Raw genomic sequence first — 18,815 nt, 5'->3', positions numbered from 1 at the left:
ACAAATAACTAATCGATTTCCAAAATCTGATTTCCATCCAAATCAAGTACGTAACTTTAGCAAATACGTTAGCATGTTACTTTCTTGTCGTTGATTCTTTTCTAATAATTCAGATATCCATTTCTAAATTTACAAAATTCTCATCAATTTCACCCAAACTGATTTCACCTCTCTCTCTCTCTCTCTCTCTCTCTCTCTCTCTCTCTCTCTCTCTCTCTCTCTCTCTCTCTCTCTCTCTCTCTCTCTCTCTCTCTCCAATTAGGCACGTCACAACTAATTCAATACCAACTCACCCCATGTAAAAAAGAAAGAAAAAAATACCAACTCACTTCAGTAATTAATGTTAATATTCATTTTTTTAAAATTGTCTTAAGTTAATTGACCATACCTATTTAAAAATATAACTGAATTAAAAATTTTAAAAATAACAAAATGAAGAACAACCTGTTGAAATTTTAGAAAGGATAGAACTTTCCAACTTAAGCAAGTGGGATTCTTTTTCAATCTATACTCGATAAGAATGAAATAACTGAATTAATTAAGTTGTAGATCCGTCTATATTAATTAAGAACTATTTTCGCTTTATAACAAACTTCCAAACTCCACGGGGTTGTACAGATTTGACCTGCACGGTAATCGGACTAATTTTGATATTTCCAAAATAATATTTTACTTTTGATAGTAATTTTACCATGGTTTAGTACCATATATATACATGAACTCCTTTTATTTATTTATTTATTTATAAATACTTATCCTAAAAGCAAACTCACATCACATGGCATGGCATAACATGATTGGTGACAACTAAGTTGTAGAAAATGAACAAAAACTACCTCAATACCCAACAAATTATTATTATTATTTTATAAAAAAAAAAAACTACTTTTCACTTAAAATATTAATTATACAAACGAACAAAAAAAATCTCACGCATATATAACCAAACCAACCCTCTACCAAATAAATAAAAACTTACAACCAATCAAAAACCAAACCCATTTCTCTTCTTCTCTTCATTTCATTCTTCTGCAAAAAAAAAAAAAATGTTACGTCGTAGTAGTAATAGCACTGTAAAGAGAAACTCTAGTTTCTTTCTCCTCGTCACTGTTCTCTCTCTTTTGACCAGTCAAATCCATGGCAAGAGGCAACAAGAGAACTCTCTTTTCCACCTCACGAAGGCAAACTCTAAGCGCGTCGCCGGAGTCGATACGACCCTCTTCGACGCCTCGAAATCCGACCGGGTCAACGGCGACGTTGACTCGATTCTCGCGGGGAAAGAGATAAACGACGGTACGAAGGAGAGCGACAGGATTGGGAGATTGCCAGGTCAGCCTTTGGTGAGGTTCTCTCAATACGGCGGTTACGTCACTGTCGACAAAACGGCAGGTCGTTCGATGTATTATTATTTCACCGAGGCTCAGTATAATCCTCAGTCTTTGCCTCTTCTTCTTTGGCTTAATGGAGGTACTATTTATTTTTTTTTCATTCATTCATTTTATTTATTTATTTATAAATATATTTTGAAATACACATGTTTCTAGTCAGTATAGCGATTATGATGAATCTCATTTCAAATTATAATAATTTTTCAATTATTTTTTTGTATTTATGTGTGGTGTATTTTGTTGGCATTTGTTTTTTGTTGCGTAGTTAGAGAGAATGTGGGGACAATTTGTTTATATATGAGATGAGAGAATGTAATTTTTGTAAAAAAAAAGTAATAAAAATGTAGTAACATAAAATACATTATTGTTTCAAAGAATAAATTCTTGAAAATATTAGCTAGATTATTATCTTCGTCTCTTTTTTTTTTCCCTTCACTCACACTACCCGTAGTCCTTTTCTTGTGTTGTGTTCGCGAGATGTATATTATGTATGTATATATTTAATATATTTTTTGTAAAGTTAGGAAGAAATTCATTATATATACACATTTATATGACGGTGGCCAATGGATGGTGATGGCATGCAATTTGATAATTAAATATATAATTTTCTTCTGAGTACTAAAACAAATGGAATATGGATTGATTTAGTTTGCTTTTCTTTCACAACATTGTATGAATTTCATGATACATCATTAATCTACCGCGTCAACTATATTAGTATAGTACAGTACTTTTTCATTATAAATAAAATATATACTTTTTCAAACAACGGATAATTTGTAGGTCATTTGATTAGTATATAGAGCGATCTCATTGCTAATTACCATTATAAAATAAACATGCATCATAAAGTACCAACAACTTTTGCGGATTCAAATCCCAAATTTCACTCCCTTTGAGGATTTTTTGGCGTGCACTTTGTAACTGCTGCATTGTTATTATTATATTATCTTTGTTTATTACCAGTAACATAAATATAAAAAAAACCAGAGAAAGCGAAATAATTTAAAAAAAATTGAAAAGATAAATGGTAGACATAAAACATGTAGTTTATTATACACGCCCATAAGGTTAGACATGCCCAACAATATTCCAGCTTTAGCTCACCCACATTTATTTGCGTGACTTCACATTATTTTGTTACATAAAAATTCCATTATTATTAATATTATTTTATGCAGCACCTCTACTCAAAAAAAAAAAATATATTATTTTATGATGATATGGTTTTTTTTTATCAGGACCTGGTTGTTCATCTCTGGCCTATGGAGCAATGCAAGAATTGGGTCCGTTCCGCGTCCACAGCGACGGAAAATCGCTCTATACGAACAAATACTCGTGGAATTTCGGTAATTATTATTTAATTATAAATGACTAAATTAACCGATAATTTTTATTTCCTACTTTTAATTAATTAAATTAAATTTTTTTGTTTGTTATAGCTGCAAATGTGTTGTTCTTGGAGTCCCCAGCTGGGGTTGGATTTTCATACTCAAACACTTCATCAGATTATAAAACAAGCGGCGATGGAAGAACAGCTGAGGATAATTACATATTTATTGTGAAATGGTTGGAGAGATTTCCAGAGTATAAAAATAGGGATTTCTACATTTCCGGTGAGAGCTATGCAGGCCATTATGTGCCTCAACTTGCACACACAATTCTCCACCACAACAAGAGAGCCAACAAGACAATAGTCAACCTCAAAGGAATCCTAGTAAGTATTCTATATTTTTATTTTCTATAAAAAAAAATAATAAAAAATTGTCACGTTTCAGTGGGGCTAGCTATAGCTAGTTTGTATCCCATTCCCATGTGAGGTAGTTATGAATTTCTTAGGTAAGTACAACTCATAAGTCTCTACTTGGATTTCTACCCAATTCGGTGGAAAATCATGGACCGATTGTATAGTGTAATTGGATTATTTGAATCAAGTTTTTGACAATATGTGTGTAATTCATTCCTATACAATAGTGGGGTAGTGCTAGCTGTACTATAGTGGGTACGTGAGTGTTGCTATATATTTGTCCAAATATGGTTGACTAGTTCTCACTTTTTGCGGTGCAATTTTTTCCATGAGACACTAACTAATTATTTTGTATTTTGGGTCGCTTTTTAAATTCATCTTTGGTTTCTTTCTACATCACGTTATTCTAGAAGAAGTTTTTTCATCTTTTGTAGTTACTATTACCGGTTAGTGTTCTATACTTTATATGTCTTTTGGTGCAAGTAAATTAATTTTATAATTAGGCTAGCTTTAAAAAAAAAAGTCAAAATTTTGATGTGAGGCAAGTGTGACATTGACCAATTAGGGCTGATATAATAGACATGTTAAAAAAAAAATTGATTTTTATTATTATTGCAGATCGGAAACGCGGTGATCCATGATGAGACGGACGAAAAGGGAATGTACGATTTTTTGGCGACCCACGCCCTAATTTCGGACCACGCAGCCTCGACGATCCAACATAAATGCGACTTCGCACCCAACGCCACAGAGCAAAGCGTGGAGTGTGAAAGCGCGGTCGACGAAGCCAATAAAAGCGTGCACTTCATTGACATCTACAACATTTATGCCCCTACTTGCCATTCCTCTAACCTCACTTCCAAACCCATTAAGCCTTCTGTAAGTATAATCTAAACTTATATTCCATTTTCGCGAGTCTAAAATTATATGAATTTTTCGTCATGTATGATTTGTTATATATATGCAAATCAGGCCCGACTTAACATATGTGGAGGCCTGAAGCAAAAAATTTAAACTAGACCCTAAAGTATTATATATGCAAATCAGGCCCGGTTTAACATATGTGGAGGCCTAAAGCAAAAAATTTAAACTAGGCCCGCTGTAGACCTATGATTTTACTTTTGTTGGAGTGTAGATCTATTTTACATATATAACATATAGTGAACCCCTCATATATTTATATCTTTAAGTTAGGTTTTTACAAATTTTTATATTAAATGGAAAACGTCAAAACTGACCTTAAAACCTCGCTTATTAGGCTGAGATGAGTTGGTTTTAGTCCACCTCAAAATCTATGGACATTTTCTTCAACTGTGGGCCTAAAGCAAAAGAGAGATGCTATTTGGCACGATTAACGACCTCTGACGATCCACTCAGAGGTTGACACGTGGATGTTTAATGCCACGTGTCAACTTCTGAGTGGATCGTCAAAAGTCGTTAAGCGTGCCAAAAAGGATTATGCAAAGCAAAAACATTAAGATCCTTATGCTCTAGCCGGGCCTGATGTAAATATACAATGCGTAGAATATATACATTTATTTTAGAGTTTTTGGTTCAAATAGCCAGGCCCGTCCCAACTATAAGGGTGGTAAAGCTTTTGCTTTAGGCCCACTCATAAAAAGAGGCAAAAAAAAAAAAAATTGAAACCCATACTAATTTGAACAAAATAAAATAAAATTTTTGCAGACAATGCAAACGTCTAAGTGTAGACCAAATTAAAAGGCTAAAAGCTCATTTGTTAGCAAAAGACAACGCAAAGCCCATTAATTTTTTTAATCTTTTTTGTATCTACCTTTAATCCTTTAAATTTTCCATAATTTTCTATACCATTTATTTTTTTACAAAATGAAACACTACGTCTCCAATTTTTTTTTTTTTTTTTTTTTTAAAAAAAACACTACTTCTCCTATCCTTATAATTGCTTTTATGATTTTCACTTATAATTTCTCTTGGTTTTGCCTTTTTTTTTCTTTTTTTTTTTTCACTTTATTAGTTTACCCCTTACATGTTGTATTTAAATTAGTATTGTGTGTGTGTGATAAATTGTTGTGCGTTGCCGATTTTTTTTATTTGATTTGAATATAAGCAAGGGCTAATTATGTAAGTAAAAAAAAATATGAAATGAAGAGAATAAAATTTAATTCCTTCTCACAAAGAGTTCTTGTTGATTGTGTAGGAAAAAAAAAAAAAAAAAACCTTAGTTTTGAATTTCGCTTTAGGCCTCGGAATCCATTAAGCCGGCCCTGCAAATAGCCCCTAACCTTTTACACTTAAAGCCATTTTAGTCCTCATACTTTTTTTTAGAAGCAAAATCATCCCAATCCTTTTGGTTTTTGGCACAAGTAGTCCTTCTGTCAAGTTAATTAACAGAATTCGCACATGCCTAGCATGTGAGGTATTTTCGAAAGAAAAATATTTTAATAGTATTTCCTCAAATTAACCAATTTTTTTTTTCTTAGATCAATATTCATTCTAAATATAGTTCGATCTATAATGACCAAAAGATAAATCAAGTTTTGAACTCAAATTCAACCTTTATTTTATGATGAAGTTGTGTGAGTGAGAGTGAGTAAATGTAAATAGGTCAATTAATAATGAATTGATTATTAATTTGTGTGTTGTGTTGCAGTTGACCAACTTTGACCCGTGCAGCGACTATTACGTGCACGCATATTTGAACAGAGAGGACGTTCAAGCAGCCATGCATGCAAACGTGACGAAGCTGAGTCACGACTGGGAAGCATGCAGCGACGTCCTCACCAAATGGACTGACAGCCCTTCCTCTGTTCTTCCTTTATTGCATGAATTCATGTCCAACGCTCTTCGAGTCTGGATTTTCAGGTAAATATACATATACATACATATACATTACATATTCATATCAAATAAATAATATAACACGCACACACAGGACAACCAATCCTGTAACATATCTCACCACCTTCATATGAATATTGCTCTCTCTCTCTCTCTCTCTCTCTCTCGGTTATGTTCGTTGATGGATAATCAGGGACGAAGCCAGGATTTCACTTTAGGGGGCTAATTTGTAAAAAAAAATTCAGGGGAGAGTTAATTTGTAAATTTTAAGGGTAAAAAATTGTAAAAATAAAATGAAAAGTGGGTAAAAAGTGCAAATTTTTTTTTGATGGAAGGCTAGTGTAACGTGGCTTCGTACCTGTGTGTAATACTATTTATAATAAGCTTTGGAATATATACACCAATAGCATCTAAGTAAAATATGCCTATAAAAATGTGTGTATATATAATATTGGCAGTGGTGATACGGATGGAAGAGTACCGGTGACCTCAACCAAGTACTCAATCAGCAAGATGAACCTTCCCATCAAGACTTCATGGCATCCTTGGTTTTTCGCCGGAGAGGTATATATATACTTATACATAATCTATAAATTAATTAAGAAAATTATATGTACAATGTTGTTATTAATCTAAAGGTATTAGTTAGAAAATAACAATGATGTTAAGTTTTATACTTATGGTATTTCGGTAATATGAAGATAAACATATACTATTAAACAAATTTAATTAATTCATGAAATAAATACTTATCAAGTATTAATTAATGTAATTAAATTGTGTATTATTAGGTTGGTGGATATACTGAGGTGTATAAGGGAGACTTGACTTTTGCGACGGTGAGACAGGCGGGGCATCAAGTGCCGAGTTTTCAGCCAGCCAGAGCTCTTTCTCTTATCAAACACTTTCTTGACGGAACTCCTCTCCCCGATACCACTAGATATCATCAAAATTAAGTTTTATTTATTTATGTCATCCATCGAGGAAGGAGCATAATTAAGTTTATGAATTCATCATATATAATTATTTGCTTGCTTTCTTTAGCTTGTTTTTATTATTATAGGAAATTCTTCTTTGTTGCAATCAAATTATTGTCTACGTGCTACTAAAGAATGGCAATGCCTAGGATCAACTTGATTACGAAAAATAACAAAGTTTACAAATTGATTGCAATTATTTTATTTTTGCTACCATTATTAGATTTATTTTGTTTTTGTTAGTATTACTATTATTATACATCCGTAAAATGGTATAGCAAACAATTGAACGTTATCCAAATGGGAACGACGCTATAAAAATAGAAAAGTCAATAACACTTTGACTTCACTTGTCATCTAAAATTTTCAAGCTACATTCATTTAAGCCATAATTTTTTTCTTAATGATAAATCAATACCTTTATTTGCTTGACTAGGTCTCACATATCAATATTATCCAATAACAAGTTAATATATTTTCATTGGACCAACTAATTTTTCTAGAACTAATTAACTCTATAAAATTAATTTGCTCTGCAATAGCTAAAAAGTGAAACAATGATTAAGTTACTTGCTTCAATTTTATAGAATTTACTAGCTAAGAGCAAACCATTAAAGATGGCATAGCAAAAACGACAGTAATAAAAGGATGGCATACCAAAAACGACAATCAAGCCAAAAAGCAAACATTTTTTTTTCTTTTTTCCTATAGAGCTTCTGAAAGCTCCGACTGACTGTCGTCGCGGCGAAAATGGAGGTCGGAGACCAGAAGAGGAATCGATACACTCGCAACCAGAGCTCGAAATCTCCGGCGAGAATCTACTCTCTCGATCAAGACATCCTCTGCACTATCTTCTCATTTCTCGGCCTCTTCGACCTCGTACACTGCTCCGTTGTCTGCAAATCCTGGTACATACTCTCTCTCTCTCTCTCTCTCTCTCAGGGTTTCGGAAACGCACACGGTGCTCTGATTTGTTGATTTTGATCAAGGAACTCGATTATCAACAAGTCCAAGCTCCTCAGAGCCTTCTACTCGAAGAACAACGGCATCGCTGATTTTTCCGATGGTTCGGAGAAGAAATTGGGCGTTTATTTGGAAGAATTGGCTATGGAAAGCCACAGGTTGGCTTTGAAAGAAGGTTTCGTCGATGTTCGTCAATGGCGAGGCCATTCTCTTCGGTAATTATCTCCTTCCTCTTCTTCTGGTCAAATTGTTCATGTTTAGATGATATGGTATTGGTAGCTATGAGCTTCAGACTGAAAATTGTTTGGACTAATTGCAAATTTTGTAGATTTATTCTCAATTTTCCATTTGTTTTAGGGTCAACCAGTGTCGAATGAAGATGGGAAAGCTTCTCACTGGTGTAGGTGACAAGGTAATGAAACGATTAAACAGACACGAGTGTTCTGAATCATTGACTAGATTCCGCTTCAGTATTCGATTATATATATTCTCTAAACTTTTTTGCGATAGGTTATGCGTCTCTGGTCGCTAGAGAACTATAAATGCATAGAGGAATATCCAATGCCAGACTCGTCCTCGCTCGTCGACTTTGATTTCGACGAGAGCAAGGTTAACAACTATAATAAAAATGTCTACTTTGATTTCAGATGATCTTATTTATACCTATACTTGTGTGTGTGTGTGTGTGTTGTATATACTATATAGATTGTCGGATTGCTTGGGAGCCGAATAGGAATATGGAGGCGAAACGGGGCAAGAAGCGTATTTCCGTCCCAAGAGGGTACTTTCCCCAAGGGTTTATGTATGCGGTACGAAAGGTCATTTGCGTCATTGCATTGCATCGTGGGTATTAATGTAACTTGTTTGATATCTTATGTACTCGAAATTCTTCAATCTTAATAGTTACTTTGATCCAGAGGCCGTGGTTGGGTGCGAAGACGGAACAGCTCGTTTATTTGACATGTACAGTCGGAAGTGTTCTCGGATAATTAGGTAACGAGAAATCCTCTGATTTTTTGGACCCGATGCTTTGACTTCATTATATGTCTCGTTCGGGATTTTGAACACAGCATGAAAGCGTATTCTAAATAAGAAGACTGACATTAATGCCACGTCAGCTTAATTGGCTAATCACAGATTGGCTTGGTATAGTTTTGAGCTCGTGCCCCGACTTGGATAAATCTCTTGCATTATTTCTTCACTATTTTGTAATCTGTTCTTTATTTCTTGGATTGCAAGTAATGTTATGTATAGTGATTCGTATATGTATATTTCGTTTGAATTTGTGTTAATTCAGGATGCACAATGGACCAGTGACGTGCCTATGTTTGAGCGATGATCAGCTGATTATCGGCGGTTCCTCAATGGGTAGTGTCTCAATATCGGGTCTGTTATCGGATCAACACGTAGCCAATCTCAGATCAAGAGACTTCACAGGTTCACAACGGTGATTGATGATTATTTTACGGTTTGTTATTTTACACATGAAATTTTGGTTATAATTTTTTTTTTTTTAGAAGATTTGCGAGCTTTATGCTTTAACCCGCGAAATCACCTAGTTTTTGCTGGATCAACCTCGGGTCGGGCGACTTGTTGGGACATCAGGTACGTGAATGAAAAATGCTCGTTTTTTTTTTTTTTTTTTTTTTTTGAAGATCGATTTTTTTATAAATGTACAGGACGACGAGGGTTTTATGGGAAAGACGCGTGAGCCCGAACGTGGTGTATTCTCTGCAACACATGAGAGGCGACGAATCGACTTTGGTGGCCGGTGGAATCGACGGTGTGCTGAGATTGCTGGACCAGAACACGGGCGAGATCGTTTCGAGCGTTGTTTCGGAGCCGAACGTGTCGTCGAGATCTCAGAGAAATTCCGGGTTCGTCGAGAGAATGAAGGGAAAGAGAGTGAGTGAAGATGCGAATATAGACGGAATTTTCAGAGGCGATCGACCTCCGATCACTTGCTTGGCTGTTGGGATGAAGAAGGTTGTTACCACACACAATAGCAAGCACATCAGAGTCTTGAGATTTGGCCGAGTCATGGAATAATTATTTATTTTCTTGTGCTGTAGAGATTTCGAACTATGAATCATGACATATATCAAACAGTTCAACTACGTTCTTACATAACACATAACTCGTTTCAGTTGAATTTAATACATCGCTTCTCGTTTTAATATTTCGAAAACCCCGTTTCATGTTTGCGTTTTCGATGATATCTTTGCTTCGAGCATCCATTTTCGCCTAAAGAAAAAAATTAATATTCAAACTCGTCCGGCGATGATAAAGGAAATTTAATATTCGTGAAACGAAACATTGTTATAGTTTTTGCAGTAGGTATTAAGCATAATATGAAAAGTATAGCATGAAGTCAAACATTAATATTTAGGTAATTCAGTACTCAAAAGAATTTGAAGAGGTAGTTACGTAATTTCTTCATCGAAAAACAGCGTCACTATAGTCAAGTGGTCCAATATAAAATAAAAGCCCAAATCGAAACCCACACGAAAAGCCTAATCATCTCTCCCAATCCCTTTCTCTTTCTCGCTCGCTCGCTTCGCTTCGTATCATCAGAAAAGGGAAAAAGAGAGAATCTTCAACCTCCGAAACTCGAAGCAAAAAAAGCGAAGGTTCCGAAACCCTAACCCTAAAAATGGTGTGCATAAGGAAAGCGACGATCGACGACCTTCTGGCGATGCAGGCGTGTAATCTGTTCTGTTTGCCGGAGAACTACCAGATGAAGTACTATCTGTACCACATACTCTCGTGGCCTCAGCTTCTCTACGTCGCCGAGGACTACAACGGTAAGATCGTCGGTTACGTGCTCGCCAAGATGGAGGAAGAGAGCTCCGAGTGCCACGGCCACATCACTTCCCTCGCCGTCCTCAGGACTCACCGGAAATTGGGACTCGCCACCAAGCTCATGAGCGCCGCTCAGAACGCCATGGAACAGGTTCATTCTTCTTCTTCTCAACTCCGAGTAATTGATCGATACGGTGTCTGAAACCATAGGTCTTAGGAAATTGGACCTGGAAAGTTAATTCACTGTGATTCAAGTCAAGTCTTGGTGTTTTAATATCTGGCTGAGTTAATTCACATAATTTCCAATGTCAAGCTCTGGCTGAGTTAGAGAAATAGTCAAGCTTTTGTGCATTTTGTTGGTCTAGAAAGAAAGAACAGGGTTTGCATTTGTAATGGCTTTCTCTTTTCATGGCCTAGAAAAGTTGATGCACTTTAGTTCAGTTCAATGCTAGTCTTGGTGTTTTCCATTTCTTTTTGCTTTATCTATGAAATTCTCGTGCCGATTTCAACATCAAAGCTCTGGCTGAGTTACAGAAACTAGGAAGAGAGAGTTTGAGAGAGATATAGAGGAGAGTAGAAGAGAAAATAGACCATCCTTTCGATCAATCTAATGATTCCCATTACACCAAAAACGAGCTCTTATACAGCCAATCGGCTAACTAATGATACTTTAGAAAACACCAAATTAACCACGGCTGTATCAGCTTTTCAATAATTGAGGCTTATTATGATGGAAAAATCGACATTGATTTATGGTCTGTAATGAAATTAAGTAAAAAAAAGAAAATATTTATGATGAATCTTTATGGACGGAATCGATGAATGAAAAAAAAACAGGTATTTGGAGCGGAGTACGTGTCGCTCCACGTGAGGAAGAGCAACAGAGCGGCTTACAATCTGTACACAGAGACTCTCGGCTACAAAATTCACGACATCGAAGCGAAATACTACGCCGACGGCGAAGACGCGTACGATATGAGGAAGGAGCTCAAAGGCAAGAAGATCGTTCAGGCTTCGCATCATCATCACCACCACGGCCACAGCCACGCCGGTGGTTGCTGCGGCGGAGAGGTCAAAGGTAACAATAATTCCAAGGCCTGACTGTGGGAAAATCTTGTGACGAGATTCGTGCTTTAGTTACACATTACTATTGGGTTTTTGATACAGAAACTTATGGTGTTTGGAAAGTATAACGGTGCGCCCTTATAATTTGACTGGTTGTTTTAGTTTAGAAATGTCTGTAGGCTAAGACTCGCCGTCCGATTTTAATATTATTTGGGACCCTTTTTGGTGTGTGGGATTGAGTCGCTCATTTGTGTTGGATTTTGTTGTTTTTTTTTTTTTCTGTCCAGTAATTTATTAGATGGATTATTGCCTTGAAAGAGAATGGTTTTGAAATTTTAATGATTAAATGATAAAATGTGAATGTCTTTCATTTGATTAGTAGTGCATTTGAATTTTCTGGTCCGAAAGCACATTGTGGATCAGAACTTTTGAGTTTTTGTTTGAAATTAAGATTGGCTTCTAGAAACCAAGGCTATAACGACTCGTCGCGAGTATCAGATCAGAAGGCCAATTGTTTTTTTTTTTTTTTTTCTGTAGCTTGTCCTATGATAGTAAGAATACAAAAAAATTCTAACATATGTTTATGCTTGATTGTTCTTTTCTTGCAATGTTGGAGCTATTCTTTATAGGATTGTGTCTTGTTATTCAGTTACTAGCTTGCAATTCTTGGTTTAACGTGCCAGTAGAACTTAGATATTAAGCTCTTAACAATGGAGAAATATTTTTAGCACTGGTACTGATCTTTGGTTGGTCCTCAATATCTTCAAGTCAGTATCGTTGGTTTCTTGATTTTTCATGTCAATTATAACTTGTAGTTTTTCTTTACAAAGAATTAAATATAGGTGCAATTGATACCATTTTTTCTACAAAAAAAAAAAAAAAAAAAAAGATGACTACATTCATCGTCGTTTTCCCATTTAACTTTATTTGGGGTCGTTTTCCCATTTAATTTTTTTTTTGGGGGGTCGTTTTCCCGTGCAATTGTCTTTTTTTCATAGCCCATCCCCCTTCTGCATTATCTTTTATATTAAGTAAGAGATTTACAAAAATACTGTATATTATACAACAATATTTAGCCCTTTAGTGTCCCAATCATAAGTTCATAAAATGAGAGTGGATGAAATATATTCTATGCTGCAAAATAGTAAATATTTCGTAATTTTTGAATTAATAATGTCAATCAGGCTTGCATGGTCCAACTCCTACCCAACACAGATTTCCCATCACAAGTCATTAATCAATCTAACACTATTCAAGTCTTTATGGGTTGCTCGTAGAATCACACAAACAATTAACATTGTTGAGAACAAAATAATAAATATCATTTTTCAACTTCGAAATCTCTCCTCCCCAACCAATCTGGTGGGACACATTGCAACACTCTTGATTGTTTTTTTTATAACTTTTCTTTGGATTAACCTCCCACTACAGAAATCTACCAAAGTTATAATCTTGACCGGAAAAATAATTATTGGTAAATCGAAAAACATTGCAAGATAATGCAAAGTTGTATGGTGTCATAACCGACCATATATCGTCATTTTTTTAATATATGATGTTAAGTAACGCAAACAAAGCTTTATACAAAGCCAATCAGAAGTGACTCTATTGCACCTCATGCTTTTTTTTCTCCTTCGAAATATTACATCTATTGTCATTACCCAATTATAGTATCGATTATCAATAAAGTTAGCTTGTGAATTAATAATGCCAATAGAAAAAGGCAAGAAAAAAAAAAAGTTGGATTAGACCACTATTTGTTTGTTTCAAACACGAGGTTACCAACAAATGAAGACTATACAAATAGGTTTCAATTTTTGGATAGATATAATGTAACTTATTGGAATGTCGAGTCAGGATTTCTTTTATGATAAGCGAAGAAATTGCATGATCACTAGCACGTAGAAAAGGTATAAAGGCACACAAAAAACTACTATCTTTTTATGTTGCATAATTAATAGCCAAAATAAAAGTTATAGCTAAAGAGAAACCAGTTCTAATTTGTTATCATTTAACTAGGAGCTTTATTGAAAGCAAAAAGATTAAAAGCAAAGGAAACATATCAAATCTAGATCTCCAATCATTCAATTATTTGACCTTTTGTTTTCACAAAAGACTGTTTTTTAAGTTCAATAGAAACTCATGGGAAGCATTTGAATTAATAAGAACAAAGCACATTCAAAATTTATCTGATGATATCATAAAGTCGAAAATTCCCACTTCATGTTGCATGTAAAATGCATTATCATGTACTATATATAAGATATGTTTATCTTTCGTTTCATATCATAGAGTACCCACTAAGAAAGAAAAGCCTCTCAAGAGTTTATATAAAATGCAGGAATATATATGAACTCCACGTATAGAGAGCATAAAGAATACTTTAGTACATCATATTATTTTAAATAAAAATAACTAATCAAGGTGGACTAGCTAAATTTTATATTAGCAACTACACTGAAAAAATATGAATTCTTTATTCCAATCCAACTACCACTATCAATCAATTTAGAGCACATCCAAAGTATATAACTATAATAAAATGCGAACAAATATATTTCCGATCAAAAGCTCGTGAAAATCCACCCAATGATCATATATAAAACTACAAAATCTGTTGTTCAAGAAAACAATTGGTGGGTCTTAATGAATCCAGGGGAAATAATAAATAATGGCAGGACTTTTCAGCGTGGAATATCCGAATACTTAAATAAGTATATGCAAATATTAAAATCACAAGGGGAGTGTCAAATGTCCAAAATACCCTCTGATTTTTTAACAGCCTTATTGAGTGACATCTCAATACATACCCTTCCGATGGCATGTCAATACTAATACACATAAATTGAACAACATTTTTTTTTCTTTTCAACAAAGGTAAATAAACCCACCTAACTACATGCCTGTACAAGTTACATATAGGTCTAAAATAAATTTATAAAATAAAACAATGAGATCATACTAGCCTAATTGACACCAAAAAAAATATACCGAGGGCGCGTCTTAAGTTGCGCCGGACCTGCGCGGCACTCGAGGCGTAGGGACAGCGACATCGCGATTGGACTTAATCAGTTCGAGTCGCTCTTTGATCAACGACTGATCGAAAAGCCGATTGTCCGGATTCTCGGCATAACAAACATAGTAACAGCTCACACAGGCATGAGGCAATGCCATGGCAATCCTTGTCTGAAAAAAAAAAAAATCAATACACTTAGATTCAATTACATAAAGGTTTTATTGCGTACCCATCCCCTAAATTTTACATGATGTGGTAGATTCACCTCTATTTTTCATTGTTCCCACGATTAGTCCCTAAAAAATTTAAAATTTGTCACTCGTGATCTAACCATTTTACCCTAAAAAAATACGGCCGCGCCGGTCGCGCATTTGAGGTTTGATCATAAGTTTGACTAAAGTTAGGCAAAGGAGTCATGGGTGCCAAATTTTTTCACATGAACAAACTATTTAACCCTAAAAATAAGGTCACATCGATCGCACACTTGAGATTATTAAGTATATTTTTTTAAAACTATAAGAAAGTTAGGCAAAAGAGTGACGGGTGCGAAGAGCTTTGAAAGTATAGGGGTCAATCTTCCACGATAGGTGAATTTTGGGGGCCGCGGTCGTAAATAATAAAATAAAAGAATGGTTACCATGAGGTATCCGATGAAGAGGACGAGGAGGGAAATGGTGGCGGTGAAGGGTTGGTGGATTTTGTAAGTCCAAGCGGCGGCCATAATCACACAGATCGAGCCGCTGCAGACTCCGGTGAGGAAGCAGATTGAGCTCGTTATGTCTCCGTCCACCAACGCCTCGATTTCTTGCCCCTCAAACAAACTCCACGTGTCCTTCGACGCCTTCACAAACCCTTTCCCATACGTTGCAATCTGTTTCATTTCACCCAAACAAACAATGCTTTTTAGCTCAAGTAGTCTCACAAAGCGGCATTTTGAAAAATATAAAAGAACTACGTTTGAGGAGCATTTTGCACCAAAAAATAGTTTAGATATCAAAATACGATTTAACGACACTTAATTTAACATTTATTTATTTATTTACCTGCACAAAGGCCCAGCCATTCCCGCACCTGAAGATGGACTCCATGACTCTAAGGCAACAGTGAGCGCAAGAGAACATGAACTCGTCCTCTCCCTCGAGCAGGTTCAATCCCCGAGCCACGATCCTCATTGCCTCGATGGACGGCACGAACACGGACCCGAGACAAGCGCTCCCGAGATTCTTCGTGAGAGCTCTTTGGAAGCAGAACTGCGTGTTGGATTGCATTCCCCGGAGATAGTACAGAGCCACGACCCGGCTCACGGTCATGTTCGCCACGTTCCTCATCACCTCGGAGATCCAAGCCAAGCTCAGCACCAAGTAGACGATCACCAGAGGCGTGAAGTAGAAGTTGAGCGAGCCTATGACCGCGAGGATCCAAAAGGACATCCAAACGAAGCCGAACGCGAGGGTTATGTAAATGGGTCGGTTCAAGTTGGGAAATTTCGCGACGGGCTCGAGGGATTTGATCAAGACTTTGGTGCAGAATCCGATTCTTGGGCCGACCCAACAGGCGTAGAGTCCGTTTCCGATCGCGAAGACGATGAAGCAGACTCCGACGCCGTCCGTGGACGGTCTCTGGAAGCAGAGCAAGAGGATGCCCGCGGAGAGCGACGCGACGAAGGTGCACCATAAGATGAATGGGACCATGAATTTGGGCCACTCGCGGAACGCTTTTTGCCAAGCGAACGCGAGCGTTATTGCGAGGAGCGACGCGGCCTCGACTTGCGGGAGGAAGTATTTTAGTACCCTCTTCTCTTTCCTCTTCACCGAGCTCGAGTCCGAGGCCGAGACAAGGCCTTGGACTCCTTTGAAGATCAGGAACCCGACCAGGCCCGTCGATACCGCCACGTGGACTAGGAAGATGACGAGCGTGATTTTGTTCGTGTAGGCTCTCGAGTTCAGTGTTGTTATTGACGGCTGCTTCAATGCGACAAAACAAAACACAGATGAGGAAAAAAAGACTTGGGAAACTATTTATTCTCTAAAGGAAGAATCTTTAGCTGTTTTGAATGAACTGATAGTTATTAGAGATAAACAAACCCAGATGAGGCGAAAAGACGGGAATCTATTTCTTCTCTAAAGGAAGAATCTTTAGCCAGTTTTTATAAACTAAAAAAACAAGTGTGTAGATGAACTGTTTTTAATGATAATAAGAGAACAACCCAGATGATGAAAAAGACATCGGATTCTATTTCTTCTCTAAAGGAAGAATCTTTAGTTGTTCTGGACTCAAAAGCAAGTGTGTAAATGAACTATTTTGAAAAACCCAGAAGAGGAAAAATACTTGGGAATCTATTGCTTCTCTAAAGGAAGAATCTTTAGTTGTTTTGAACTGAAAACAAATGTAAATGAACTTTTTTTTTAATAATAATAATCAGAGAAAAGCCTTAATTTCTTCTCTACAAATAAATTACTTGCATCAAGCAACACAATTTGAGAGAAAAACCACCTACAACCCAGATACGGAAAATAGCTCTATTCCAATTGAGAGAGAGAGAGAGAGAGAGAGAGAGAGAGAATGTGAATACTTGTTGTTGTGGGGTTGGAGTGGAGCGAGGTTGAGGTTGAGGGTGAGGGTGAGGGGAGCGTTGAGAGAACTGGGCAGGAGAAGGGGTTGACAGCCTGGCACCTCCATTGATGACGATCCTCAGAGGGTTGCTCGGATTCAGTCTCTGCAACATTGTCGTTTGAAACTCTTCGTTGTCGTTTCTCGTCTCATTGTTCTCTACGACAACCGCTCTCTCTCCACCTTCAACGTCCCTTCTCACTTCTCTCTCTCCTCCTTCAACGTCCCTTCTCACTTCTCTTTCTCCTCCTTCGTCTCTCTCCACCACCACCTAACAAAATAAATGAAAAAAAAAAGATTCAAACTTTGGAAAAAAAAAATTATGGGTTTGTGATTTTCAAGTGGCGTACCGGCTCTGAAGCTCCCATGGACGGTGGCGTGGACACTCGCCGGAGATTCTCCGGCGACGGTGGCTGGTTTTTTTTCTGTTACTGTTTAAAATAAATAACGTCTTCTCTCTTATAGTTGGGTTTCTGAAAGAAAAGAAAGTACGTTTCTTTTTTTTTTATTTTTTCTGGCGAAATGTAAATTCAATATCTAGAACCTAGATATCTTTAATGTATCTAATGTTTTTCTGAACTCAACACTATAAAGGAGAGTTTTTTTTTTTTTTTTTTTTTTTTTTTTTGTGGGGATATTTGAAGATTGTTGATGATGTAAATGGTAATGTTTTTTTTTTTTTTTGGTAATTGACTTTGGCTTTTCCTCATTGTTACTGGAATATACATATAGCCCACTTGACCCGAGAAACAAAAATAAAGGAATAAGCAAAATTTAATTTGAGGATACTGAATGATTAAAGGAGAGTAGATTACACGCGCCAATGCGATTGGAGTTCATGGACTGTTTCACTGTTTTTGAATGTGGGATGTGAAGCACGTGTGAGTTGTGAGTCGTGACTAGTTTTTGTTTTTGTTTTTGTTTTGTTTTTTTTTTTTTTTTTTTTTTTTTTAATTATCGTGAGTGTGTAAACGAAGGTGCATGGCAGTTAAGATGAGGACTACAATAGAATAAAGGACTTTTGGGGGTGAATGATCAACTTTGACGGCTTAAGAATCTATCATGGCTGCTTCCAAAGCTATTTATTTTTAATTAGATTATAATTTTTTATTGGAGAATTTTTTTTATATTTGCGGAAATCGATAGAACTATATCATTGACTTACTTCCAAAATTCTCATTAAAAAAAAAAATTATAGTTACACTTACACTACGGTCTTCAAGCTTTCATAAAATTTCGTGGATAATTAATAAATGAATAATTTTTTTTAATGTAGTTTTACTTTTAATCATATTTTGTATGCTTACATTTTGTTGAGCCACCGGGGTATGAGAGAAAATATTTCTATTATACCAACAAATTTAGAGTTATGTGGATCCTTATATAAAACATTACAAGAAGACGTACAACAAACAAAAAATAATTTA

At 36.0% G+C, this 18,815-nt stretch overlaps 4 protein-coding genes across 6 annotated transcripts; 3 read left to right on the top strand and 1 right to left on the bottom strand.

Annotated features, from left to right (window-relative positions):
• Window positions 1-848: 848 nt before the first annotated feature.
• On the top strand, window positions 849-7,145 carry LOC149382809 (serine carboxypeptidase-like 40). The gene is made up of 7 exons (XM_089628437.1): window positions 849-1,467; window positions 2,633-2,740; window positions 2,834-3,108; window positions 3,757-4,017; window positions 5,768-5,979; window positions 6,414-6,519; window positions 6,747-7,145. The coding sequence occupies exons 1-7, from the start codon at window positions 1,047-1,049 to the stop codon at window positions 6,909-6,911; spliced, it is 1,548 nt and encodes a 515-aa protein (XP_089484563.1). The 5' UTR covers window positions 849-1,046; the 3' UTR covers window positions 6,912-7,145.
• Window positions 7,146-7,628: 483 nt separating this feature from the next.
• Window positions 7,629-10,083, top strand: LOC149382808 (F-box family protein with WD40/YVTN repeat doamin). Of its 2 annotated transcripts, none has more exons than XM_089627630.1 (9): window positions 7,629-7,840; window positions 7,922-8,110; window positions 8,253-8,307; window positions 8,406-8,504; window positions 8,601-8,742; window positions 8,813-8,888; window positions 9,193-9,332; window positions 9,416-9,500; window positions 9,575-10,083. In XM_089627630.1, exons 1-9 carry the CDS (start codon window positions 7,683-7,685, stop codon window positions 9,942-9,944), a joined length of 1,314 nt encoding a protein of 437 aa, XP_089483756.1. In that variant the 5' UTR covers window positions 7,629-7,682; the 3' UTR covers window positions 9,945-10,083. The 2 variants fall into 2 exon arrangements, with proteins under 2 accessions (XP_089483756.1, XP_089483757.1); XM_089627631.1 differs by having other exon boundaries at window positions 7,630-7,840; window positions 8,601-8,704; window positions 8,799-8,888.
• Window positions 10,084-10,442: 359 nt separating this feature from the next.
• On the top strand, window positions 10,443-12,009 carry LOC149382807 (Acyl-CoA N-acyltransferases (NAT) superfamily protein). The gene is made up of 2 exons (XM_089628438.1): window positions 10,443-10,848; window positions 11,535-12,009. The coding sequence occupies exons 1-2, from the start codon at window positions 10,549-10,551 to the stop codon at window positions 11,796-11,798; spliced, it is 564 nt and encodes a 187-aa protein (XP_089484564.1). The 5' UTR covers window positions 10,443-10,548; the 3' UTR covers window positions 11,799-12,009.
• Window positions 12,010-14,451: 2,442 nt separating this feature from the next.
• On the bottom strand, window positions 14,452-18,051 carry LOC149382806 (Plasma-membrane choline transporter family protein). Of its 2 annotated transcripts, none has more exons than XM_089629361.1 (5): window positions 17,739-18,051; window positions 17,351-17,659; window positions 15,822-16,742; window positions 15,416-15,649; window positions 14,452-14,948 (listed from the first exon to the last, which is right to left on the bottom strand). In XM_089629361.1, exons 1-5 carry the CDS (start codon window positions 17,754-17,756, stop codon window positions 14,766-14,768), a joined length of 1,665 nt encoding a protein of 554 aa, XP_089485487.1. In that variant the 5' UTR covers window positions 17,757-18,051; the 3' UTR covers window positions 14,452-14,765. The 2 variants fall into 2 exon arrangements, with proteins under 2 accessions (XP_089485487.1, XP_089485488.1); XM_089629362.1 differs by having other exon boundaries at window positions 15,822-16,739; window positions 17,739-18,047.
• Between the last annotated feature and the right edge of the window lie 764 nt (window positions 18,052-18,815).

The sequence above is a fragment of the Urtica dioica genome, chromosome 10 (assembly GCF_054948205.1).
Source record: "Urtica dioica subsp. dioica isolate 48M chromosome 10, U.dioica_male_clone48M_v1_H2, whole genome shotgun sequence".
NCBI lineage: Eukaryota > Viridiplantae > Streptophyta > Magnoliopsida > Rosales > Urticaceae > Urtica > Urtica dioica.
Note: the sequence above shows the minus strand (reverse complement) of the source record. Positions and strands in the feature narration are given on the sequence as shown.

Coding starts and splice junctions, on each gene's coding strand:
- LOC149382809 (XM_089628437.1), top strand. CDS start 1,047: ATGTTACGTCGTAGTAGTAATAGCACTGTAAAGAGAAACTCTAGTTTC. Junction 2,741..2,833: donor CAAATACTCGTGGAATTTCG/GTAATTATTATT, acceptor TGTTTGTTATAG/CTGCAAATGTGTTGTTCTTG. Junction 5,980..6,413: donor CTTCGAGTCTGGATTTTCAG/GTAAATATACAT, acceptor TAATATTGGCAG/TGGTGATACGGATGGAAGAG.
- LOC149382808 (XM_089627630.1), top strand. CDS start 7,683: ATGGAGGTCGGAGACCAGAAGAGGAATCGATACACTCGCAACCAGAGC. Junction 7,841..7,921: donor TCCGTTGTCTGCAAATCCTG/GTACATACTCTC, acceptor ATTTTGATCAAG/GAACTCGATTATCAACAAGT. Junction 8,308..8,405: donor TCACTGGTGTAGGTGACAAG/GTAATGAAACGA, acceptor TTTTTGCGATAG/GTTATGCGTCTCTGGTCGCT.
- LOC149382806 (XM_089629361.1), bottom strand. Junction 16,743..17,350: donor CTCCAACCCCACAACAACAA/GTATTCACATTC, acceptor GTCGCATTGAAG/CAGCCGTCAATAACAACACT. Junction 15,650..15,821: donor ATGGCTGGGCCTTTGTGCAG/GTAAATAAATAA, acceptor GAAATGAAACAG/ATTGCAACGTATGGGAAAGG.
- LOC149382807 (XM_089628438.1), top strand. CDS start 10,549: ATGGTGTGCATAAGGAAAGCGACGATCGACGACCTTCTGGCGATGCAG. Junction 10,849..11,534: donor CTCAGAACGCCATGGAACAG/GTTCATTCTTCT, acceptor AAAAAAAAACAG/GTATTTGGAGCGGAGTACGT.